A 22321-nucleotide genomic window follows, 5' to 3' on the forward strand; every position below is an offset into this window, starting at 1 on the left:
AATAAATGGCAGATTATGTACTTTACGATCTCATATATATGGTTTTGAAAAACAAATTCTTGAGTCAGTAACCAACCATTTATATTTTGTTTCAGTGAGAGACAAAGAAGTTGATCATAGGGAACAAATGCGAGCAGCACGACTAAGACTGCAACAACAGTATAATGTCCAAGCGGAGCAGGCAGCTAGAAAAAATGAGCAGGTGAATGTAGATCCATTTAAATTTAATTATGAAGACACATTATTTATCAAATACACTTCATATCAAATTCATATGCATTCTTTACGTAGCTGAGCATATAAATTCTCCCCCCCTCTCCCGAATATTTGTATATACAAAATAATTCAGTTCTTCCTTCCCCCTTCTCAAAAAAGGTTTTTTTAACATGAAAACGTCCGCTATTTTATGTAATTTCAGTTGGAGTCGACTATTTTTTTCTCTTTTCTTGTGCATATATCCTGACTCTGCAAACTGTTCTTTCCGTGTTGGTCTTTGTAAAATTCTGCTAGGTCGTTTCAAAATCTTTATTGTGTAGTCAACAGTAAAAGTGTTTAATTGGATATTGGTAGAAATATTTCGGTTTCACTAGCACCATTACCATTGTTATGAGTCATGACATGAATTTTTCTGTGCATAGAGCTATAAAGTTGTTGAAAATCAAACCATACAGAATAAGTGTGTTATGAGCTCTCCAACCAGAATCAAATACCTTGTATGATTTATAACCCAAGAATAAATGTGTATTAGATAAACGATAAGTAGAAATATAAGATATAAACTTAGTTTTTGCACTATCAACATGGTAAAGAATCACAATTGCCTTTCACTCTTGTAAAATAATCCACAGCACGTTTCAATGTGTAAGTGTAGTATAGAAAATGGGTGAGGATGATGGTAAAGATGAGGAAGGGGAAACCCAGTGCTGGCACATAGCCTATTCCTTTGAATAGCACCAAGGAAAACGCCAGGTTTAATGTCCCCGTCCGACAGACTATCAACAATGACATATGCCTTCTCTTCATATGCACTGTGGAGAGATTTGCGGTTTAACCCAGGCATATTGGTGCACAATCTAGTGATTAGAAGTTATGCACCGCCACCTCTTCTAGTTTTTTTTATTAGGTTATTTTACGATGCTTTATCAACATCTTAGGTTATTTAGCATCTGAATGATATGGTGATAATGCCAGTGAAACGAGTCCAAAGTCCAGCACTGATAGTTACCCAGCATTTGCTCATATTGGGTTGAGGGAAAACCCCGGGAAAAACCTCAACCAGGTAACTTGCCACAACAGGAATTCGAACCCGGGCCATCTTGTTTCACGGTCTGACATGCTAACCATTACACCACAGGTGTGGACCCTCTCCTAGTTCCGAGGTAGAAATTTTACATGAATCGAATCTGGGCTTTACTGGTAATAAGTAAATATGGAAATCTTTGAGATAGAACAAGCTTGTAGCCTATTCTTGATATGTGAGAAATAGAAAAATATAGTAATATTTCAATGCAGCTTGCTCTTGATTCACATCATTGGCCATGAGAAACTCATTCAATTATACAAAAGATAATGGCTAAATACTTAGCAAACTAAAGAGACAGAAGTAAAGTAAACAGAGCACAAATAATGACAAAAATTTGTGAGGGAAGTCAGTCATGGTGGCATTGCACTAGTCCCCTTGCTTCCCAGTATCTCTCCCAGATGGAAGTAGTTGACAGTGTTGGACAGGTCCTTAGATGCTCAGTCCATGATGGCTTGCCGGGAACACCATCTGCAATCAGGGCTGTTAATGATGCCAATGTAGTGAAGATGCTTTGCCAGACAGTCGTGTCCAGTCCACGCCTGAACTTTGCAATGGCTTCTCTTCTTGGCCGTTCTGGGTTAGCTGCAGTTTCTGCCTTCCATTTGCTATTCTGGGAACTTCCCATTTTCTAGTTGCACACAACTTCGGCAGGTCATGCTGTGCATTATGTATCTGTGAAGAGTTACATCGTGTTCTAGGATGAGTGTATGTGTACATGTAGAAGTTTTCCTAATACTGTATTTCCTTACATTCTTCTATGTCTCTTGAAGCTATGGAAAGACTGAGCTGTGTTAAGGCCTGGATGGCAGCTTTAGAATCGGATAGTACAACACAGTAATTGAAATATGATAGTCTACAGATTAATTGTTTTAAAATAGTAAGGATGGCCCGTATTTCTCCATCAAATGCAGTTTTGTTGCAGCCAAGAGTTGTGTAGGGAGAAAACAATTCACAGTGGACACCCAACCCAGCAGATCCTTTTGTACAAACTTTTGAACCATCTGTATAATGGCTACGGAGATATCTCCTGGCTCCACTTGCAAGATAGACGTTTAGTAAATTTTCTTTGCCTGCTATATCAAATTATACATGATTCCACACCCAACTACCTTTCCTCTCGGTTTACTCTCCTAGCTTCACATCATAATCGTAATACATGTTCACAGTACAATCTGTTATCAATACCACGTCATCAAACATCTCTGTACTCAAGTTCTTTCTCAATAGCCGTGGCCCGCTCCTGGAATTCACTGTCGCTGGAAATCAGGGGTAGTCTTAGTCCTCAGTTGTTTAAAATTAGGTTGTTTGAAAGTATTTTAAATGCACAGAATTATTTTTTTTAAGATATAATTTTTATTTATTTATTATTAACATTTTAAACAGTAATTACTTCGTTTTTTCCATCAATACTAATATCCAGTTAATTGTCATTGTCTCAATGTAACCTATGCTGATTATACTAATTATACTATTCCTTTAGTTGTGTCATTATATTCATATGTATTAATTCTTTTCTTTTTTAGTTCATAATTTTATACTAAAATGTATTTTCCTGTTTGTAGTTATATTCATATGTATTCAATCTCTCTTTTTTTTAATTTTTTATTACTGTATTATTATTTTTTTTAAGTTAATACTTGTATACCGGTATGTATTTTTATGTATGTTATTATTATTGTGTCTTGTATTTATTGTTTCCTTAGATAAATATATGGTACACATTTTCTTCAAAGTGCAAAATGTATATGAAGATAGGAATAATGTCTTGGTGAGATCAAATTAAATGAAATTGAATTTTTTCTTGACAGGAAGAGAAGGTAGCTGAAAAGCTAAAGGAAACCTCCCTGAACTAAAGGTGCTTCCATGTACACAAACTGTGCAACATCATGAATCCGGATTGAAGAAATATGTCAGAGAAAGGAGAAACAAATACCTTTGAATTATATTTTTATGAGCTAGTCCATACATATAATATGTTTCATGTTTGGAGTAACATTATTTGTTTCCTTATTTTTAAAAATATGTTAAGAGATAGAAAGACAACAAGATTTTACTTTAAAAAGTAGCCTATTGTATGAGGTGACAGAGATCGAGATTAGTTGCATTTGGGAGAAGAAGACTGTTAAAGTTCTTCCAAATTTACACTCATACTTGATATATATGTTGCAACAAGGACATGATTTCCCATACAGTCAGAAATTTATTATTATAATGATCTGTAACGTTTGGTCAATATTGCAGAATTTATTCCTGTCAACCTGTAACATTACATTTTTTTTTTAGATAATGAGTAAAAATGAAGCACCAATATTAATTTATATATAAAAATTGTATGCTCATATGGGAATGTGTACTTTGAAACCTAATTTTTAATATACAGTACATATATCTAAACTTTTATATCTTCGAGATGGAAAATAATTTGATGCTCTTGTTGTATACGAGCTAATTTAAAATTCTCAGATTTACTGCAAGATTAATTACAGCTGCTATAAATACAATGTGGTATATTTTAATTTCTAATTATAGATGTGATAAACCGTATATATTCAAATAATCCCCGCACCCTAATTTTATGGAAAGAAATCTTGAAAAAATATATGTATTATTATTTTTTTTAGTACAAAGAAAAATTGTTACCGAACTGTTTTCTTTTCACCTATATAATCACAGAGCCTTTTTTTTTTTTTTTTTTTTTTTTTTTTTTTTTCGATTTCTGGAAACTTGGCTTTTTGCTCCAGAAATGCCCGGCGATTAACAGTGGTCTCAGCAAATAGGGATTACAAAGAATAGACACTGAGCGAATTTCCTGTGTTTTGTTTCTCTGTGCACTAGCGTTTAGTTCCACTTTCAAGCGCTAGAGGTTAGTGTAATCGAGCACATGCTCAGATAATAATTGAGAATAGAGTTGAGACACAGGATCCAAACATCGGCTACCTTATTGCATAATCCAGTAACGCTTTGCTTCAAATAAATTCAAGTTAATAGCTTTTTCTTATTTCTTAGTGACAAACTAGTTGTAATAATAATTGTTTATATTTTATATATAATAAATTGTATTATAAAATTATATATCAAATTCGTTTAATATTTGTATACAATATAATATAGGTATATGGTTTTATTTCTCATAGGAGTTTTGTTTTTCCGTTTTCAGCACTATCAAATCATTACATATTTTAATTGTTGAACTCTCATTATAAAGGAACTCTAGAGTCTAGACATTACAGTTAATGACGGATTTATTATTTCATTGGTCCAATTTATTTTATTTGAGTACATAATGTACCTAGATGTATTAATTGTATATGTTATATTTCCGCTGTGTTGACTGCTAGCTGGTGTGATGTCAGTGCAAACTTCTGGGAGAAAGCAGAATCTCACTCTCAAACTGGTTTGAAGGTCATTGAAATCAGTCCTGCTACATCAAAAGTACTGAGGCGAAGTGTCCATACTATATAATTATCTATATGCTGGTGGTCTGTTCAAGTCGCATTTTGTTCTTACTCCAAGCTTTCATCTACACTGTATTTCCTTCCTGCTGCGTGGCGTCACTTAAAGGTCAGGGTACCAACCTTGCTGCAAATAATACCCACACTCCAATTTACAGCTGCCATTTTTTTTTTTGCAAAAAAAAAAATGCGGCAATTATTCGAGTATATACGGTAATTTCTTCAATAGTACTATTCCAACTTGGAAAAACGTACTGGTACATAATAATATATGGGTATGATGTGTGATTTGGACACGTAATTACAATATAGTAAATATTATATACAAGAGTGAACGTTTTTATGTCACAGGATGCAAGGAAAGTAAGTTATGAAATCTATAAAACACGTTTAGTCAGCCGTACTATAATAGTTACATTTCAGTTGTCATTTTAGTTTTGAAAGGACTTTTATGCAATAAAATTTCTTTGATGCACTCTTTCTTAAAGCGGAAATATTCAAAACAAAGACTTTTAAACTCATTATTTATTGTAAATATTGACAACACAGTTATTAAAGTTAGAAATTTGAACATTTGAGATGTAACATACCATTTTTCTTCTTCTTGGAGGACTTCAATATGAGCGGTAGCTGAAGACGGTTCTAAAATCACATGGTTGCTTGCTCATTGCTTCTCTTTCTCGGCTGCATGTTCTTTCTTCCTTAGAATCAGGTTTGCAATTTCCTTCTTGTTTTCCATGGAATTCTCCAAGTATCCTTCTGCAGCAAAAGTTGAATGCCAACCTCCATGTCTCTTGAGTGTTGATATATTAGCTCCTGCATCAGCTAAGAAACTAGCAGAGCACCATCAGAAACAGTAACCTGTAAACTCGGTAGCTTTTGGGAGACCGAGGAACTGTGCGAGTTTCTAGGTACAGAATCAATCGTATTTATTGCTACTAGTTCCACACCACATGTAGATTTCCTGTACGAAATGAAAAATCGGTGATGTTCAATCTTTGGAGGATGTAGTTTCGCGAAGTGGAGATGCTAATTTTAATAAAAGAAGAAACATCTATGTCATCCAGATGCAAATTGGTTAACTCTACCCTCCTACAGGCTCCAAATATACCGGCAATCAGTACCACTTTAATTAATAAACACCTTTCATCACTTGCCTCCTTCATGAATTTTTCAACTTCTTGTTTCGAAAATACTGTGGACTCTTTTGGTTTATAACCATCTGATTTTCTTTTCAAAAATGCAATCACGTTAGTAAATTTACTGATATCCACATTCTTATTTAAATAAATTGTGGTTCAAAGCATCGAATAGGTACTCCATAAAGTTGAAGTCTTATACATACAAGATACCTCTGAAAAATATGCCAAAGCAACTTTTTCTGTAATGGTAGATACATTCTTCTTCTCACACCAACTTACACTTTTCGTAAGATTTCTTGTACAACTTACTGGATTTCTGTGGTATGAGAATAGATAATGCAGCTTCCGCCACATTTTCTATGTCAGAATTTTCAGATTCGCTCATTTTAAACAAATTTCTTGAGTTTTTTCCTGCAACAGTCTTCTGCTTGGATAACGTGTGTAATACTAATGGAATTGTAAACAACTACATAGTAACCAGTATTCTTTTGAAACGTCACTTTTGCAACGTCTGAACAAAAAAAAAAAAAAATAATAATAAATGAATAAATACATTTTTCTTTACTAAAATAACTATTTTCACGCGGCTGATTAAAAAATCTTATATGCAACACATGCGAAAAGTGTGTCTCAAGCACTCGACATGTTGTCCATCTCTGCTTTGTGTTGGTGGGCATTCTTCATGTCTCATGCTTAAATCACTCTCTTTTCGTAACTGATTATATAAAGAACTACTAACACCAATAAATAGTTACTTTGTTACATAAAGGTATGGTTACACGTCTCTACTTTTGCAGCGATGCAGTACAAAAAACTGCGCAACTCTCGTATTGCGACGTGTGAACAACAGTGCAACTCGAAAAGTAGTGGCTGCCGAACCTGCTGCTCGCTACTTTTCCATGCTGCGCGCAGCTTAAAAGTAGCGACGTGTGAACAGGGTTCTCAGGGTTGCAGCTGCAGCATTTTTTATATTGGTTTTGTTGAAACTTTTGCTGCGGTTGCGACCAGTGTTGCCACCCAAATGTGCCAATGATACTTTTATTGTTTGGATGTATTTCAATGTTAGATGTGATGAAAATAAATTATTTGTAACAGTTATTAAATGCACAACACAGTCTGAGCATATTTGCTGACGATATAATTCACTTTTTTAATTTTCTGTAGTGTAGTTTCAAACATTGATTACGTGAATATGCTCTTGGTTATCATTTAAGTATATAGGCGTTTTTAAAAGCTTTATAGTAAAAATAATGCCAATTTCTGAATACTAGTTAGGACAGAAAAGCAAATAATAGATAAGTAAGCTTTCACATGAGTTTATTAATGCGAACATAACCACAAAATGTATATTGAGAAGTCAACACGGAGATGGAAACCTGCAGCATGACTGTGGCTGCAAAAGTAGCGCCTTGTGTGTGAACAGACTCGCAACCTCCAGTTGCAACTTTTGCTCCACTCGGATTGCGCAGCACGGAAAGTAGCATGCAGCGCGCTACTTTTGGCTTACGTGTGAACATGACACGCAACTTTTGCAGCTGCAGTACAAACGTTGCGCTGCAAAAGTAGCGACATGTGACCGTACCTTTAAACATATATTAAGTGTAAACTGTTTTGTGAATTTTAAAATATCGTGCTATGAAATGGAGTTTAAAAATGGGAAATGTATGTGGTAGTAAGTTGTGGATGTCATATGAATATACTGTATGTGCTTCAAAAGGCTTTAATAATATAACAATAGAATATGTATAGACTATTTTGTGATATGAAGGACAATAAACTTGTTCCAAGACTTTGTACTGTTTATTCATTGAACAATGATATCTGTCTTAGTGGCCAGTAGGAGTTCTTTTAAAAGGTGCCTTTAATACAAGTGGCTATTGAATTAAAGTGAAGAAATTTGAAGTATGGTAACTGATGTTGTTTTACTGTATGATTGGCTGCATTATATTAATTTAGACACTGATGGAAGACTCAAATAAAACAAGTTATTAGTTTATGTAATTCAGCCTATGAAGCAGACAAATTTTAATATAAAACACAATGGTGAAACTCATTTTACTTTGTGGTGCTGAAACATGGATACCCAAATAGAAACATAAAAATTAATTGCTAGTCACAAAAATGGAGTACCTAATTGTTTAGCAAGAATTACAAGAATAGTTGTTTAGTCAAGTGTCCGAAGATAAGTTTGAACCTCGTGACACCAATAAGATTTTACTCATGAGATAACTAAGCCAGGAGATAATGGATCAAATTAAAAGTAATGTAATAAGAGATGGAGAGAGAGAAAAGATAATACAACAATTATTGTTCAAGAAATAGAAAAACTAGTTAAGATAGTATGGGCATGTCATGCGAACAGAAGACAGAAGCATGGAACCTACATGGTATGATGGAATAAGGGAAACCGTGCAGAAAAGAGACATGCAGGATGAAAGTCGTGGGGATTGTGACACTTGGAAAAGGAAGGCTGTGTTTTTTGGCTGAGGAAAGTTTTGTATATCAGAAATGAATATTCCTATAAATAAATAATTCTCATTTAATTTTAAAGTCACAACATTTTGTAGGTTTATTTATGGAAGAAAAAAAAATCATTTATTTGTAGTCTGTTTCATATTTATGACTTTTTCAGCCCATAAAAGACATCTTACTAGATATGTTCATACTACAAGCAACAAAGTCCTTTGAATTAGCAGGCAATTGTAGTATAAACACAATAGTGTACGTACTGTACAGTAATTTCAATGCAGTAATGTATTTAGTACTGTAATTAGAAGCAATAGAATATAAATGATATATTTTGAGTGTATAATTTGTTACTGTTACAGCAACAAACGACGTTTTGTCTTTCTAATTACAATGTAGTTAACTAAACAATTATTGTGACAAATCAATATACTTTCCGATTATTCATGTTTTTCGTTTATTCATGTCGTCTTGTCCAGTGATTAGCACGGATAATCGAGAGTTTGCTGTATAATATACAGATATCTTGGCTGCGCAATATATGGCAATGGACATGTTTACATGCAGAAAAGTTAAAAATATGATGCCTACATTAAAAGACTGATGCTGATATACCATCTCAGTTTACAAATTATTACTGGACGCCTAGGTAGGAGTATGCAGGAAATCCAAGCTCCATGAGCATTGGCAATAATAATAATAATAATAATAATAATAAAACGGTTGCACTTTTTGCTATATCACTCTCCTATATTGGCCAGCAAGAGATTAATGGTTTTACTGCCAAGAACTCAGCACTGGTTAACAACGACGACGAGGACAGCATCATCATCATCATCATCATCACGATGCAAAGAAGTTATTCAGGATAGCTGAAGATCACTACAAATGTTTTATGAACTTGATAAAAAGCTGCTCCTACAAAGAATTTAAAATATCATTAATTAGCCTAAGACTTTAATATTATTATTTTTTTTTAATATTTTTTTTTCTCCGTTCCATTACTCTTACATCGTACTAAGGCTTTAAGGTAGTTAAAAAATATATTTATTTAGAAGTTGGAATAACATTTTACAATGAAATACATTGCGGTTATATTGTATATACTTATTAGATAATACGATAGACATTTTGGTTTTAAAACAAGCAATAAATGTAGAGGAATGTGATCTGCATGATCACGAAGGTGCTGGGATCCAATTGATCATTCAGAAGTACAGGCACTGATATTCTTCTTCCATAGAAATTTCTGTACATTTAACCACAACCCCCTCCTGGGCATGTACGTCTTTGAGGTCTGTAGCCACCAGATCCACCTCCTCCCATCAATGGATTATAATCTAAAATAAAAAGGTACATGCTCTCAAGTTAAACTCTGAAGCAGGATTTATTAACTGAAATTTGGTATAGACTTCTGACACAGTTAAAATAAAAATGTATATACAATGCTCAGAATTTAACAACAAAGTCATTCTCATCTTGCATTAGGAAGCCTTCAAAAGATCTTATGTGTGATGTCATATTTTCTTACGCAGAACATAACAAACAACGTGGCAACAGTAGTAAACCAAGTTTATGAAAGTGACTGGCCAGGAAGTCATGGCTAGTTGCAAGCAGAGCTGGCTGCGTAAATTACATGTTACATATTTTATATAAGTTACATGTAATTTAATTTGCGTAGAAAAAAATTATTTTTACACAATTTTCTGTGCAGCATAATCATTTATTTTCATAGAAGTAAATTAATAAGTTGCATAATCTTCTATGTGTTTAAAGGTGCTGTGTTGCTATGTTTTTTTTTATTTTCAAGTTTTGTGGGAATAAAACCAAATTAGTCATACGTCGTATGCAAAGATTTTCCTGCATACAATATGTCGTTTTCAACTTTTATCTTTAATACAGGATCTTACTAACTTCAAAATCACTGATTATAAACTCTTACTGAACATTTCGGAACTATGCTATGAACTGAAGTTCATTATGTCATCCCATACTTTTAAAATTTCCAGAATATCAGATCACAAACAATCTAGAAATGTGTAGTGAAGTGTCGAAGGTGCTGCTTCTGGGAAAATGTACACAGAAAGTTCTCAAAAGGACAACCAATTTTGTTTCTCTTTCAATATTAGCCTCTGTGAATAGGAAGACCTCTTTGGACAGCAGATAAAAAAAAAATAACGAAGTTGGCATTATCCACAAAAACAGTATGCATTACCACAATGATATATGGAGATTTGAAAAAAATAAAACTACAAAAGATGCCGGTGGGAACCAGAGAAACACAATGACAAAATGTACGTGATGAAAACTGTTGGCAGCCTTTGATATTTAGTAAACTCTGGGATCTGATCTGTGTAGCAAGTAGCTAAGCAACACATGGAAACACTGTGCGATGACGGATTATTGTTTCAAAGGATAAAGTTAATGAAGACGTAATATGAAATTAATTACCGCAAATAACGCATGCTGATAGCCTAGGAGCTCAAGTAAAAATGTAACACTTTAATGTAGGCCTATTAGAGCAAGTTTTGAATTTATTACATTTTTCAGAAAATTACGAATGTTTATGCATATTTTACACGTCATGTAGAAATTAAGTTTTTACACGTAACTTCCCAACCCTGAACGCAAGTCTAAGATAAAAATAGTTATTTCTTTGTTTTCCCGTAGCCAACATTTACTACATGACTGGAAGATTGAGATTCAGTGCAAGATGCTCTGCATTCAAAACCAAGTAACCATATATGTTTACAATAATTATTACCTGGTCTGTATGTTGATTTAGGTTGTTTTTGTTCTTTAGAAGTAGAGTCTGTGCTACTGTTTTGGTCTGACAGTCTATTACCGAGTCGAGTAGGCCCCTTTCCTTCTTGTTTTGCAAGATATTCTTCTCTCTTCTTTGTTTCACGCTGAAATAAGAGATATCATATCTCAATGTACATACACTGATGAAATAGAGATCTGATGCAGTGAAAATGTTTTCCTATGAAGTAAAGAGAAAATTGCTTTATATAGAAACCAAACATATATAAAAAAATACACGCTGCATGTGACATTCTCAAAGAATGTAAAGGTAATATTACTATGTGACATGCTTTGGTCGATGACTTTACATAATATACTACGTTGTTGTTTTCTAATGCCAGGCGTTTGACAATAAAGTCATTTGACCTCTTGCACTCCAATATTTTTTAAAGATATTATCATGGCCAGCCACTGAAGCACAGATTCTGAAGTGTTCCGAATCCATTTCTTGACATAATGTACTATTTAACTGTAAATGTTCATATAGAAATGCATATTTCGATGAAGAAAAACTTTGCACACATTATTTTCGTTATTCTAACAAGAAAATGCATATTTTTGCTAATATTTTTCAACTTTAAAGTTCAGATTTTATAAATTAACAAGGCGATATTTTCTTTCACAATAATGCCTATTAGACAGAAAAGTCGTAATCATTTTAGTAAATGATGCTTATTTAAGTTCTGCAATTATACTTTTTTTAGTTCCTGAAAAGTGTATATAAGTTACCAGTAATGTTTCGTAACATGGAAAGGACACCTCTCATTGTACTGAACATCAAGTGACAGACAAAGTTTCTGAGGAAAATCTTGGTATAACTTTCATTTCAAATTGCAATAGTAGAGCTTTTAAATGAATCTGTATAATGTGTATCTTGTTATAACAGATGTATTACAATATTTCCATTTCTTCTTATTCTCCTTAATTGTAAGGGATAGATAAAGGTACTTGTTTTCTCTACATATTAGCTTTCAGCTCGTAGTTTTCTTCGAAGTCCAATAAATATTTCTCTGCTCAATGATAAAAATATGAATTCAGGAAGTGACTCTGAATAAAAATTATTTTCTGGAGCCCAAAATTCTTTCCTCTATGCTCCCTCTCACCACCCGCGAGAAACTCCACATGCATCTAAACAACTACGTTAGTTTCATTTTTAAATATTTACGGTAGTTAAAAAAAAAAAAATTAACGAATTCCTTGTCTTCGGTCATATGCAGATTAGCCTAACAATAATGGCTCTCATTTCTTAAAAAATTGCGTATTAACATGAACTATAGACGCTATTATTTTACAGAGAGAAAAGGATGCTGAAAGTAACAGCACAGTCTAGTCACGAAGCTCAATACGTAGTAAATATGCATCCATAGATAGTTGCTAACCACTAGGATCACTACTATAGCCTCATTACAATGTAAAATAGTACCTGCACAGTCTATAGTTCCTAGTACCCTCATAAACTCAAGCTTCGTGACTATATATACTAGACTGTGGTAATAGTGCTTAAATGAAAGTGCAAATCATTACTAAGCTTATATAAAGAATATATCCTACGCTATTTCACTCAGCCTTCTTCTCCCAGAAATTATAACTGCTCTACCCTTTGAATTTGTACTTCACTATTATGGATTGTTTTCTCATTTATTTATTTATTTTGTTTATGCACCCTCCAAGAATATATTTTCCTATTCTACCACATACAGTAACCTACACATATTGTATTCACTCTTTAATACGTTTTCACTTGTTACTGATCCTTTTGTACAGTCTGGAACTTCCTTGTGGAATGTCATTTTTACTGTTTGTATTAAGCTGTCTCCTTTCACTCCAATTCTTCACCCTCAAACATGTGATGGGCCTATTGATCTTTCTCATTAATACGAGGGGGATCCAGGAAATAACGACCGTTCGCGCATACCCGCCGCACAGCTGACTCCCCTTCCTTGTTTGAAGGTCAACTGGCTTCCTTAACATGTGTTCTCATAATGTTGTGAGTACTGGTTGCAACAAGTCGCCATTGTGCATTTTGTGTTACTTCAAAATGAACGACGTGATTGATAATCCCGCCGACTGTGAGGTGAGGAGTGTGATTCGATTTTTGAATGCCCGATATTTGAAACCTGCAAAAATTTACCAGCAATTGAAAGAAGTGTATGGTGATACTGTAATGAATGAAAGAAATGTGAGAAAATGGTGCGAAATGTTCAACAATGGGCGAACAAATGTCCACGATGAAACTCGACCCGGACGCCCATCACTCATCACAGAAGACCTGAAGACTAAAGTGAACGACAGAATCTTGCAAGACAGGCGCACATCACTCGACGAATTGCATATTGCCTTTCCTGACATTTCTCGTTCTTTGCTTGGTGAAATTGTGTCGCAACATCTTGGCTACCACAAAATCTGTGCCTGCCCGCACACTGCTGCTTTAACTCGAGAATTGCTGGATCAATTCGGTTGGGAAATCTTTGATCATCCGCCCTATAGTCCAGACCTTGCTCCTAGCGATTTTCACCTTTTCACTAAGCTGAAAGACTTTCTGGGTGGTACGCATTTTGGAAGTGATGAAGAGTTGAAGAAGACAGTGAACACCTGGCTTAATGAACTGGCGGCAGAGGAGTATAACACAGGAATTCTAAAGCTAGTGAACAGATACGACAAATGTTTAAATGTAGGTGGTGATTATGTAGAGAAGTAAAGGAAGCTTCATTTATGTAACAGACTTTGTTTTTTCAAATAAATATATATATTTTTTAATTATTACAACAAAACGGTCGTTATTTCCTGGATCCCCCTCGTATGTGCTTTAGACGAAGCAAGATATTCAGATTTAAAAATCCTTTGGATTTCTTCTTGTTGAAATATCCTAAAAGAACTGGTGCAATTGAGAACCAATAAACAGTGTCAAGGGCAATGCCACTAGACTTCAATGGACCACAGCTCCAATAAAGGGTGTTAAAAAATTAAGTATCAATTTTGTTGAAACGGTGATTGTACTGTTAATGTAACAGTATATGTTCGTTACACATTATTTTAAAAATGTGCGCCATTCACATTGCGACACACCTGCCGTCTGTTGGCAGTGGCACGGAAATCATTCTAAAGCACTGTCAGTGTTATAGTGGCAGCAGCTTGTGTAATGCAGTTTTGGAGCCCTGCAATGTGGTAATGTGTTGGGTGAACCCACATCGTTTGATAAATTCCCCACACAAAGAAGTCACATGCTCTGCCAAAACTTCTTCATGCAGGTGGTGCAGAACATGGTTTCGTCACAGTCTAGTATATACAGTCACGAAGCTCAATACGTAGTAAATATGCATCCATAGATAGTTGCTAACCACTAGGATTGCTAATATCGCCTCACTACAGACAATGCGAAATAGTACTGGCACAGTCTATATTGTTCCTAGCACCCTCACAACTCAAGCTTCGTGACTGTATATACTAGACTGTGGTTTCGTCTTCAGCATTCTGGTTGAGTGGAAGAGAAGGCCTCACGGCCTTAACTCTGCCAGAATAAATAAATAAATAAACAAACAAACTAATAAATAAATAAATAAAATGTACTATCGAATGTGGAATGTTCAGTTTCCTTGACAAATGCCACACTGATTTTAAGTTGTTCAACGAACAACCTGATGGCTTCAATATTGTTGTCAGAAGTTGATGGACGTTCTTGTATAGGCTCTGTTTTAACTGTTTCAGTGTGCTTGAACCTGTTCACCGACCGACGTGTGAATTGTTTTGTCTGTGGGTCCAGTTTTATGGAATCAGAGATGAAATTTCGTTCGAATGTCACCATACAACAACCCTTCCAGTCTCCACATCACAATAACCACCCTCTCTGGTACGCTGAATATTATGCAGATTCAGTTACTTATAATAACAGAGCACCTGCTGCATGGTTATCACAGACTCTAGCAGCAACTAAACAGTATACATAAACAATATGCCTGCAATTCATTATCATACACATTGGTGGCGTAGCTAGCAGGTGGGCCCATGGATCCAGAGCAATAGTTACAATCAACAGAATTAAGATATGTAAAAAATGCGTTGAAAGTGTAATTTTGTTTTGTAGATTGTCGTTTCCAAACTCCCGATACAAGGATCCTGATTAACTATAACCCACTGTTAAACCTTGTTTTATTTAAGTGGTAAGCTATGAGTCACTGAATATTATCGATTTATCATTTAACATGGTTTATATAGTTTACTAGTAGACGAAGCTAGGGACCAAAGAATGAAAGAGCAGCTGTCCATTTGCCTCCAATATGTTTATGGCGTGCACATAAAAGGGCAATTTATTGACTTCACTGAGTTAAAACAACTAAACGTCGCATTTCTTGCAAATACAATAGAGAGTGGCTAAAATGTCTTAGACTTGACATTAAGAAATGTGTTTCAATGGTGCTTCGGTGATGTCGGGTTATTTAAGTGAAGTACAAGTAAAGATAAGGGAGACAGCCAATACCGGTAATCTTTGCCCTTATAACATTGTTATGCTCATAGATTCAATTTGGTATTGGTAGATGTTTATAAAAATGTTGAAGGGATTGGTCATTTGATTGAACTTGTAGAAGTTATTTACTCATTTCAATCACAGAGCACCTTAAGACATGACGTCTTTATACAAGTTGCAATTGATGAAGGTTTGAAAATTTTCGAAATTTCACAACATTTGATACAAGATGGGCTTCAAAATATACGATTGTTCATTTCTTCAAGAGCCGATTTAACTATGTTAGACTGGGCCTAAAAAATTGTTTGACAACGGTAAAAAGGAGGAAGATGTGGAAGCTACTGGATTGTTACATCAGCTAAGAAATTTGACACCTTATTTTATTTGGTATGTTTAGACGATATTCTTGCTCTTGCAAATTCATTATCGGAAGCATTTCAGTCTCCAAAAATGGGTGTTAGTAAATGTTTGTCCCTCATTAAGGCAAACGATAGAAAACTTTTCAAAGTGCCGAAATGAAGAAAATTCGAAGAATTTTATTCCATCACTGTTTGTGTGGCAGAAGTCTTCGGAATCAGTGTCTCTGCACAAGAAAAAAGACATCATCGACCACATCAATCTCTGGTAACAGACTATTTCGTTACTGATAATGGTGGTGCTGCATTGAAGAGTTCCGATTCAAAGCAACATGATAAGGTTTTGCTGAGAGCAAGTTAATATAATATACTTGATAATATCATATCAGAAATGAAAAGATGGTTTGGAGAAAATTCTGTTTTCTGTGAAGCAATATCAGCTTGTGATCCAAAGTCTTCTGATTTCATGAACTTCAATACGTTGCAAGAACTGGCTGACTTGTATGGATCTTTAAATTGCGTGTTAAACATAAACAAGGAACTTTTAGGAAAATAGTGTTCCCTAGTGAAATCAATGAACATCAAATCAAAACATGTGTGTGATCTATATTCTAAACTACAGAACATTCCAGGACCTACTCCAAATTTACAAATTATACTGATTCGTCCCATCATAACTGCATCCGCAGAAAGGACTTTTTCTGCATTACGACAAACAAAAACTTACACTAGGACAACCATGTCAAGCACAAAGCTTTGTAATCTAGCAATTTTAGCCATCGAGAGGGAGAAAAGTTGGGATTTGTTGCAGGACCTATCATCAGCAATCGACAGATTTGTTGCTAGGAAATCTCGACAGCTCCAGTTCACCTTATGATGCGTTTTTATAGGTATGCCTTGCATGATTGTTTATCATAATTTTGCATGTTATTAAATAAGACTTCCGAGAATGAGTTTCAAGAGAGTTGCCGTCAGTAACGTTGTCAGGAGATAAGTCAGGTACTTTCTAAATTCTGCATATCTGGCCCATCCAAAATAATTAGACTGGCTACGCCACTGATACACATTTTACCCCTAAACATCCTATTTTTAGAAAATCACACTGGACACTCTGTATAAGAGGAACAGTTGCTTTGGATGCAAAATATTTCCTACTGGACAATAGAATGTGCCGACATGGACGAAAGTACTTTTGAACATGTCTTGTAGATGATTGTGAATATTTCTGGTTTCTCTCTGTTTAGCACATGAATAAATATTTTCAACTGCAGTTTTATCTTTGTTTCAATTTTGTCCCACTTGATGTCACAATTTCTTTTTCAATATCTGCTCTCACTCACACACATTTATGAAAATTATACTAACTTCTTTGACTTTCTCAGCATGTTCTTCTGCTTTTTTATCATGTTCCATCTGCAGTCGAAGTCTTGCAACTTCCAAACTTTCTTGACGGGTACGGATAAAGTCAGGATCTGAAATATATCAATTCCATTGCATTATGGGATTATGAGAAAGGCAAATGGCATGAAGATGTTATGGAGATGGTGTTGCTGCCAATACCGAAGAAAGTAATGCCAAGAAATGTAAGGATTTCAGGGCTATCAGCCTGATATCGCACTCAGAGAAGATTCTCCTGCGAATACTGAATCAACGTTTATATTCTAAGATGGAAGGACAGTTGGAAGAAGAGCAATTTGGCTTCAGAAAAGGAAAAGGTACAAGGGGTGCCATTGGGCTACTATAAACAATCAACAGGGTATTAATGTATCTGAAAGAACAGTGCGTCGGAGATTGTATGAAATGGGTTACAAGTGCTATCAGCCTTCTTTGAAGCCCTTATTGACTGATGTTATGAAGAAGAAACGCTTTCTCTGGGCAAAGCAGCACAAACATTTCACTGTAGACGATTGGAAAAGGGTACTGAATTTCTTTACAGTACAATTTAATACTTAAAGACAAAATTCTGAGTTTTAAAAGTTTTTTAAAAATCATTTTCAGGTTTGCTTCTCTGACGAATCGACATTTGAGTGTTTGTTGGACAAAGCAATGTTTGTCCATCGAGGAAAGGGCGAAAAGTTTGCCTCTGGATGCTTGGTTAGCACAGTCAAACACCCACTATCAATCATGGTATGGTCTGTGATATCAGGCAAAGGTTCAGGACGACTGTGCATTATATAGGAAACAATGAGACAAGACCAATATATCCAGGTACTGGAAAACAAGCTTATTCCACAACTAAAGGAATGGTTTCCAAATGGAGAGAAGTATATTTTTATACAAGATGGCGCACTTTGCCATACTGCTAGGAATGTCAAAGTATTTCTGGCTTCAACAAACATACCAATTTTGCCATGGCCAGGAATTTTACCTGATTTAAATCCTATCGAGAACATTTGGAAACTCGTAAAAAGAGAAATGGCAAAAGAAACCATTACTACCAAAGTTCGACTTATTGAAAGGCCGATAAATGTTTGGTATCACAATGAGAGGTTTCAGGAAGTAATACAGACCTGTAGCAAGCATGCCAAAGACAATTCAGGCCGTAATTGATGCTAAAGGTGGACGTACGAAATACTGTAATTCCTGTAAAAATGTGTAAAGAGTGGTTATTGAACAATATTCTTGAATTAACATTGTTAAACTTTGTAATTTTGCTTAATATTGTTTATAAATAAAATATGTCATGTGAATTCTGCAAAAAATCCCATTACAAAGTTAAAATGAGGAACACATAAGTAATTGTAAAGAAAAGTGTGAGTGACTATAATAATGTGGCCAGGTACTGTACATCCTAAGTTCGGTAATTACTAATAAATATTCGAGTAAGGAGATGCAAAGAAAATGTTTCATGATATCCCAAAGGGAGTGAAAGTATCTATTTAAATTGACAAAGAAACAGACTGAAATTACAAATTCAGCGAAGTTACACTGATAGTAGTACTGTACATATGATTAAAAAAAAGTAAGAAATAATAGTTAAGCCATTACTGTAAACTACTTAAAAAACAGCGCTTTTTTTTGTAACAGATAACCTGCAGAACAATTAATCGAGGTTCTATTGTAATTTCTAAAGCTAGTAATTTCAGTATCTGATGCTTTTCCAATTCACTGCGGGCTAAAGCAGGGAGATGCACTAACACCTTTACTTTTTAACTTCGCTTTAGAATAGTTCAGGAAAGTTCAGGATAAACTGGCAGGGTTTGGAATTGCACGGGTTACATCAGCTTCTTGACTATGCAGATGACGTGAATATGTTAGGAGAAAATCCACGAACGATTAGGGAAAACACGGAAATTTTACTTGAAGCAAGTAAAGCGATTGGTTTGGAAGTAAATCCTGAAAAGACGAAGTATATGATTATGTCTCGTGACCAGAATATTGTACGAAATGGAAATATAAAAATTGGAGATTTATCCTTCGAAGGGGTGGAAAAATTCAAATATCTTGGAGCAACAGTAACAAATATAAATGACACTCGGGAGGAAATTAAACACAGAATACATATGGGAAATGCGTGTTATTATTCACTTGAGAAGCTTTTATCATCCAGTCTGCTGTCCAAAAATCTGAAAGAATTTATAAAACAGTTATATTACCGGTTCTTCTGTATGGTTGTGAAACTTGGACTCTCACTCTGAGAGAGGAACATAGGTTAAGGGTATTTGAGAATAAGGCGCTTAGGAAAATATTTGGGGCTAAGAGGGATGAAGTTATAGGAGAATGGAGAAAGTTACACAACGCAGAACTGCACACATTGTATTCTTCACCTGACATAATTAGGAACATTAAATCCAGACGTTTGCGATGGGCAGGGCATGTAGCACGTATGGGTGAATCCAGGAATGCATATAGATTGTTAGTCGGGAGACCGGAGAGAAAAAAATCTTTGGGGAGGCCGAGACGTAGATGGGAGGATAATATTAAAATGGATTTGAGGGAGGTGGGATATGATGATAGGGACTGGATTAATCTTGCACAGGATAGGGACCGATGGCGGGCTTATGTGAGGGCGGCAATGAACCTTCGGGTTCCTTAAAAGCCATTTGTAAGTAAGTAAGTAATTTCAGTATTTGTGTGTTTGTGTTATTTCTTTATACTTTCTAGAAGATAAATATTATATTGTATAATATCAATGTATTGAAGTGGAAATCGTACTGAGTTAATCTAAGTAAATCAAAAGAAAGTTAAAAATAGCCCATACAAACCAAAACTGACTTAAATCATTTGCTTATGCTGGCACCAATATCTCTGCAAACCTATCACGTGCAATGCAGATGAGTATAAGAAATAAAACAAGTCATTAGATTTAAACATTCTTTTAAATAAATATCAGTTTCAACACTGTTATTTATCATCTACTGGTGACGTTTGTAAATTGAAAACAAATTGTTATACTTACTTATTGTGCGAGAGTTTTGTGTCTTTATACCATATCACATGTACGCAGGAAACATTCAATATACTATAAAACAGGGTGAACAGGGACGAAGTTTTATTTTTTATTTCTTTGTGTCAAAGAGTAAATGTAATAATAAGAGTGTTTATTTGTTCACTCATTATGGATGAAAACATAAACACTCTTATTATACTTACTTAGGCCTACTTACAAATGAGGGGCTTAGAACAAAAAGCAGGTAAGTGACATTATTAAAAAAATGAGGTAAGTGCGCGTTGTGATAGCCCAAAAGGATGTTTCTTTGGGATAAAATCAGGTAAATGATCACACTGTGCAGTGCTGCTATATGGGCATCATTTCACCAAACCAGTATATAATATTTCATTGCATGTAGAACTTTAACTGTAATTTCCTCAAAACTAGGTTTCCGTCACTTACCTGCTTTTTGTTCTAAGCCCCTCAAATAGCTTTTAAGGATCTCGCAGGTTCATTGCCACCCTCACATAAGCCTGCCATAGGGGCCCTATCCTGTGCAAGATTAATCCTGTCTCAATCATCAACGTTAATAAAATCTATAAATTCCAACCGATTGTGCTAATTCTTTCAGAAAGTGTTTAATACGCGTTGTCTACACCATTATCTACCATTGGTTTCAAATTTCGACCCAAAGAAAAAGCCATATCAAACACTCTTATTATATTTAATAAAATTTCGTCCCTATCCACCCCATTTTGCAGTACATGCAAAGCATAGCTCTTTTAACAGATTCAACAGATACGTTATGTTCCAATTTTCCTTATCTTCTCTGATGCTGGATCCAAAACACAGCTCTAAATAATGAATGTGTTTGCAACTATGACATACTATGCTGCTTTTTTATGTTTAGTCAACTGTCCGAAGAAAAGTTTGAACTTCATAAGTGACACCAACAAGGCATCAGTCATGAGGCAACTAAATCAGCAGGTAATGGGATAAAATCCAAAAATCTCGCATGTTGAGCACCATAAAAACCTGCAATCAAATTTGAAGGGTTAAATGTTTATATAAATCAAAATCTTGCGATATTTTTGTACTCACATTTATGACACAGAGCAGCAAATTTCCTTTCTTCTTGGTCTTCTTTCCATTTTCTTATGTATGGTTGCAACTTAACCCATACATAGTAAAGCAACAGACTAGCACCCAGTAGATACCATCCATTCTGTTCTATAAATGATTTTCCTGGAGAAAGAGTGGGGAGTTAAAAGTCATTTGCTAATGAACTTCTAGTTTGGTAGATATAAAATCTTTTAAAAACAATAAACGAAAATTAGGGGGCTAGAAAATATTGAGAATAGGACGCATGTTTATACAACATTTTGGATTTTTTTCGATTAATACACACACCTAAACTTGGCTCTAACCTCAGAGAAATGCCACTGCCCCTGTACGGAAGCGCGCCCGATAATGGGGTAGAGTGACCAGTTCCTTTACCCTAATAATTATGTAGGCCTATGTCAATTTAATTATTTATTACAGCAACATTTGCTGAGTAATGCAACTTCAACTTACCAAAATACCACCATTTGGTTACGAACTCAGGAGGAGTCTCTTTTAATGTTTCAGGATGAACATGTGCATCCATTGCTATAGACAGAAGATTTTCTACGTATATCGTACAGAACACAATACAATTTTAAACATGACAGATTCTGGACACGGCGTACAACGATACGTGTACTTCTTCCAAGAACTGTCCAGAATCAGTACTGCCAAGTGTCCGGAAAATCACCAAACAGTAGTTCAAAAGTCGCTAGATTATTATTAATAAAGTATTATTCCTTCGCACTGGCAGTGCATGAGATGTCCGCAGTCCGCACCAAAGACACATGCGCATTTAATCATCTCACAGCCTACTCAGTCAGCGTATAGATTATCCCCAACGAGCTAGCCTCCAGCA

General features: G+C 35.0%; 2 protein-coding genes across 3 annotated transcripts in view; one reads left to right on the forward strand and one right to left on the reverse strand.

Moving 5' to 3' along the window:
- Positions 1 to 7689, forward strand: part of LOC138715228 (uncharacterized) — a 28173-nt gene extending 20484 nt beyond the window's left edge. For both annotated transcript variants that reach the window (XM_069847924.1, XM_069847925.1), the window contains 2 exons: positions 96 to 202; positions 3112 to 7689. In XM_069847924.1, the coding sequence (XP_069704025.1) occupies positions 96 to 202; positions 3112 to 3156 (152 nt within the window). In that variant the 3' untranslated portion in view covers positions 3157 to 7689. The remainder of the gene's footprint in view (positions 1 to 95; positions 203 to 3111) is intronic.
- A 1698-nt stretch (positions 7690 to 9387) lies between these two features.
- LOC138715229 (selenoprotein S-like) lies at positions 9388 to 22321 on the reverse strand. The gene is made up of 5 exons (XM_069847926.1): positions 21934 to 22321; positions 21460 to 21603; positions 17352 to 17458; positions 11128 to 11272; positions 9388 to 9703 (listed from the first exon to the last, which is right to left on the reverse strand). The coding sequence occupies exons 1-5, from the start codon at positions 22004 to 22006 to the stop codon at positions 9621 to 9623; spliced, it is 552 nt and encodes a 183-aa protein (XP_069704027.1). The 5' UTR covers positions 22007 to 22321; the 3' UTR covers positions 9388 to 9620.

Source organism: Periplaneta americana, chromosome 15 (genome assembly GCF_040183065.1).
Source record: "Periplaneta americana isolate PAMFEO1 chromosome 15, P.americana_PAMFEO1_priV1, whole genome shotgun sequence".
Lineage (NCBI taxonomy): Eukaryota > Metazoa > Arthropoda > Insecta > Blattodea > Blattidae > Periplaneta > Periplaneta americana.

Bases quoted from the DNA above. Each gene is read 5' to 3' on its own strand.
- LOC138715229 (XM_069847926.1), bottom strand. From the start codon at position 22,006: ATGGATGCACATGTTCATCCTGAAACATTAAAAGAGACTCCTCCTGAG. The intron at 21,604-21,933 runs GTAAGTTGAAGT...CTCTTTCTCCAG, and splicing joins AACCAAATGGTGGTATTTTG to GAAAATCATTTATAGAACAG. The intron at 17,459-21,459 runs GTGAGTACAAAA...GATATATTTCAG, and splicing joins TGCTGCTCTGTGTCATAAAT to ATCCTGACTTTATCCGTACC.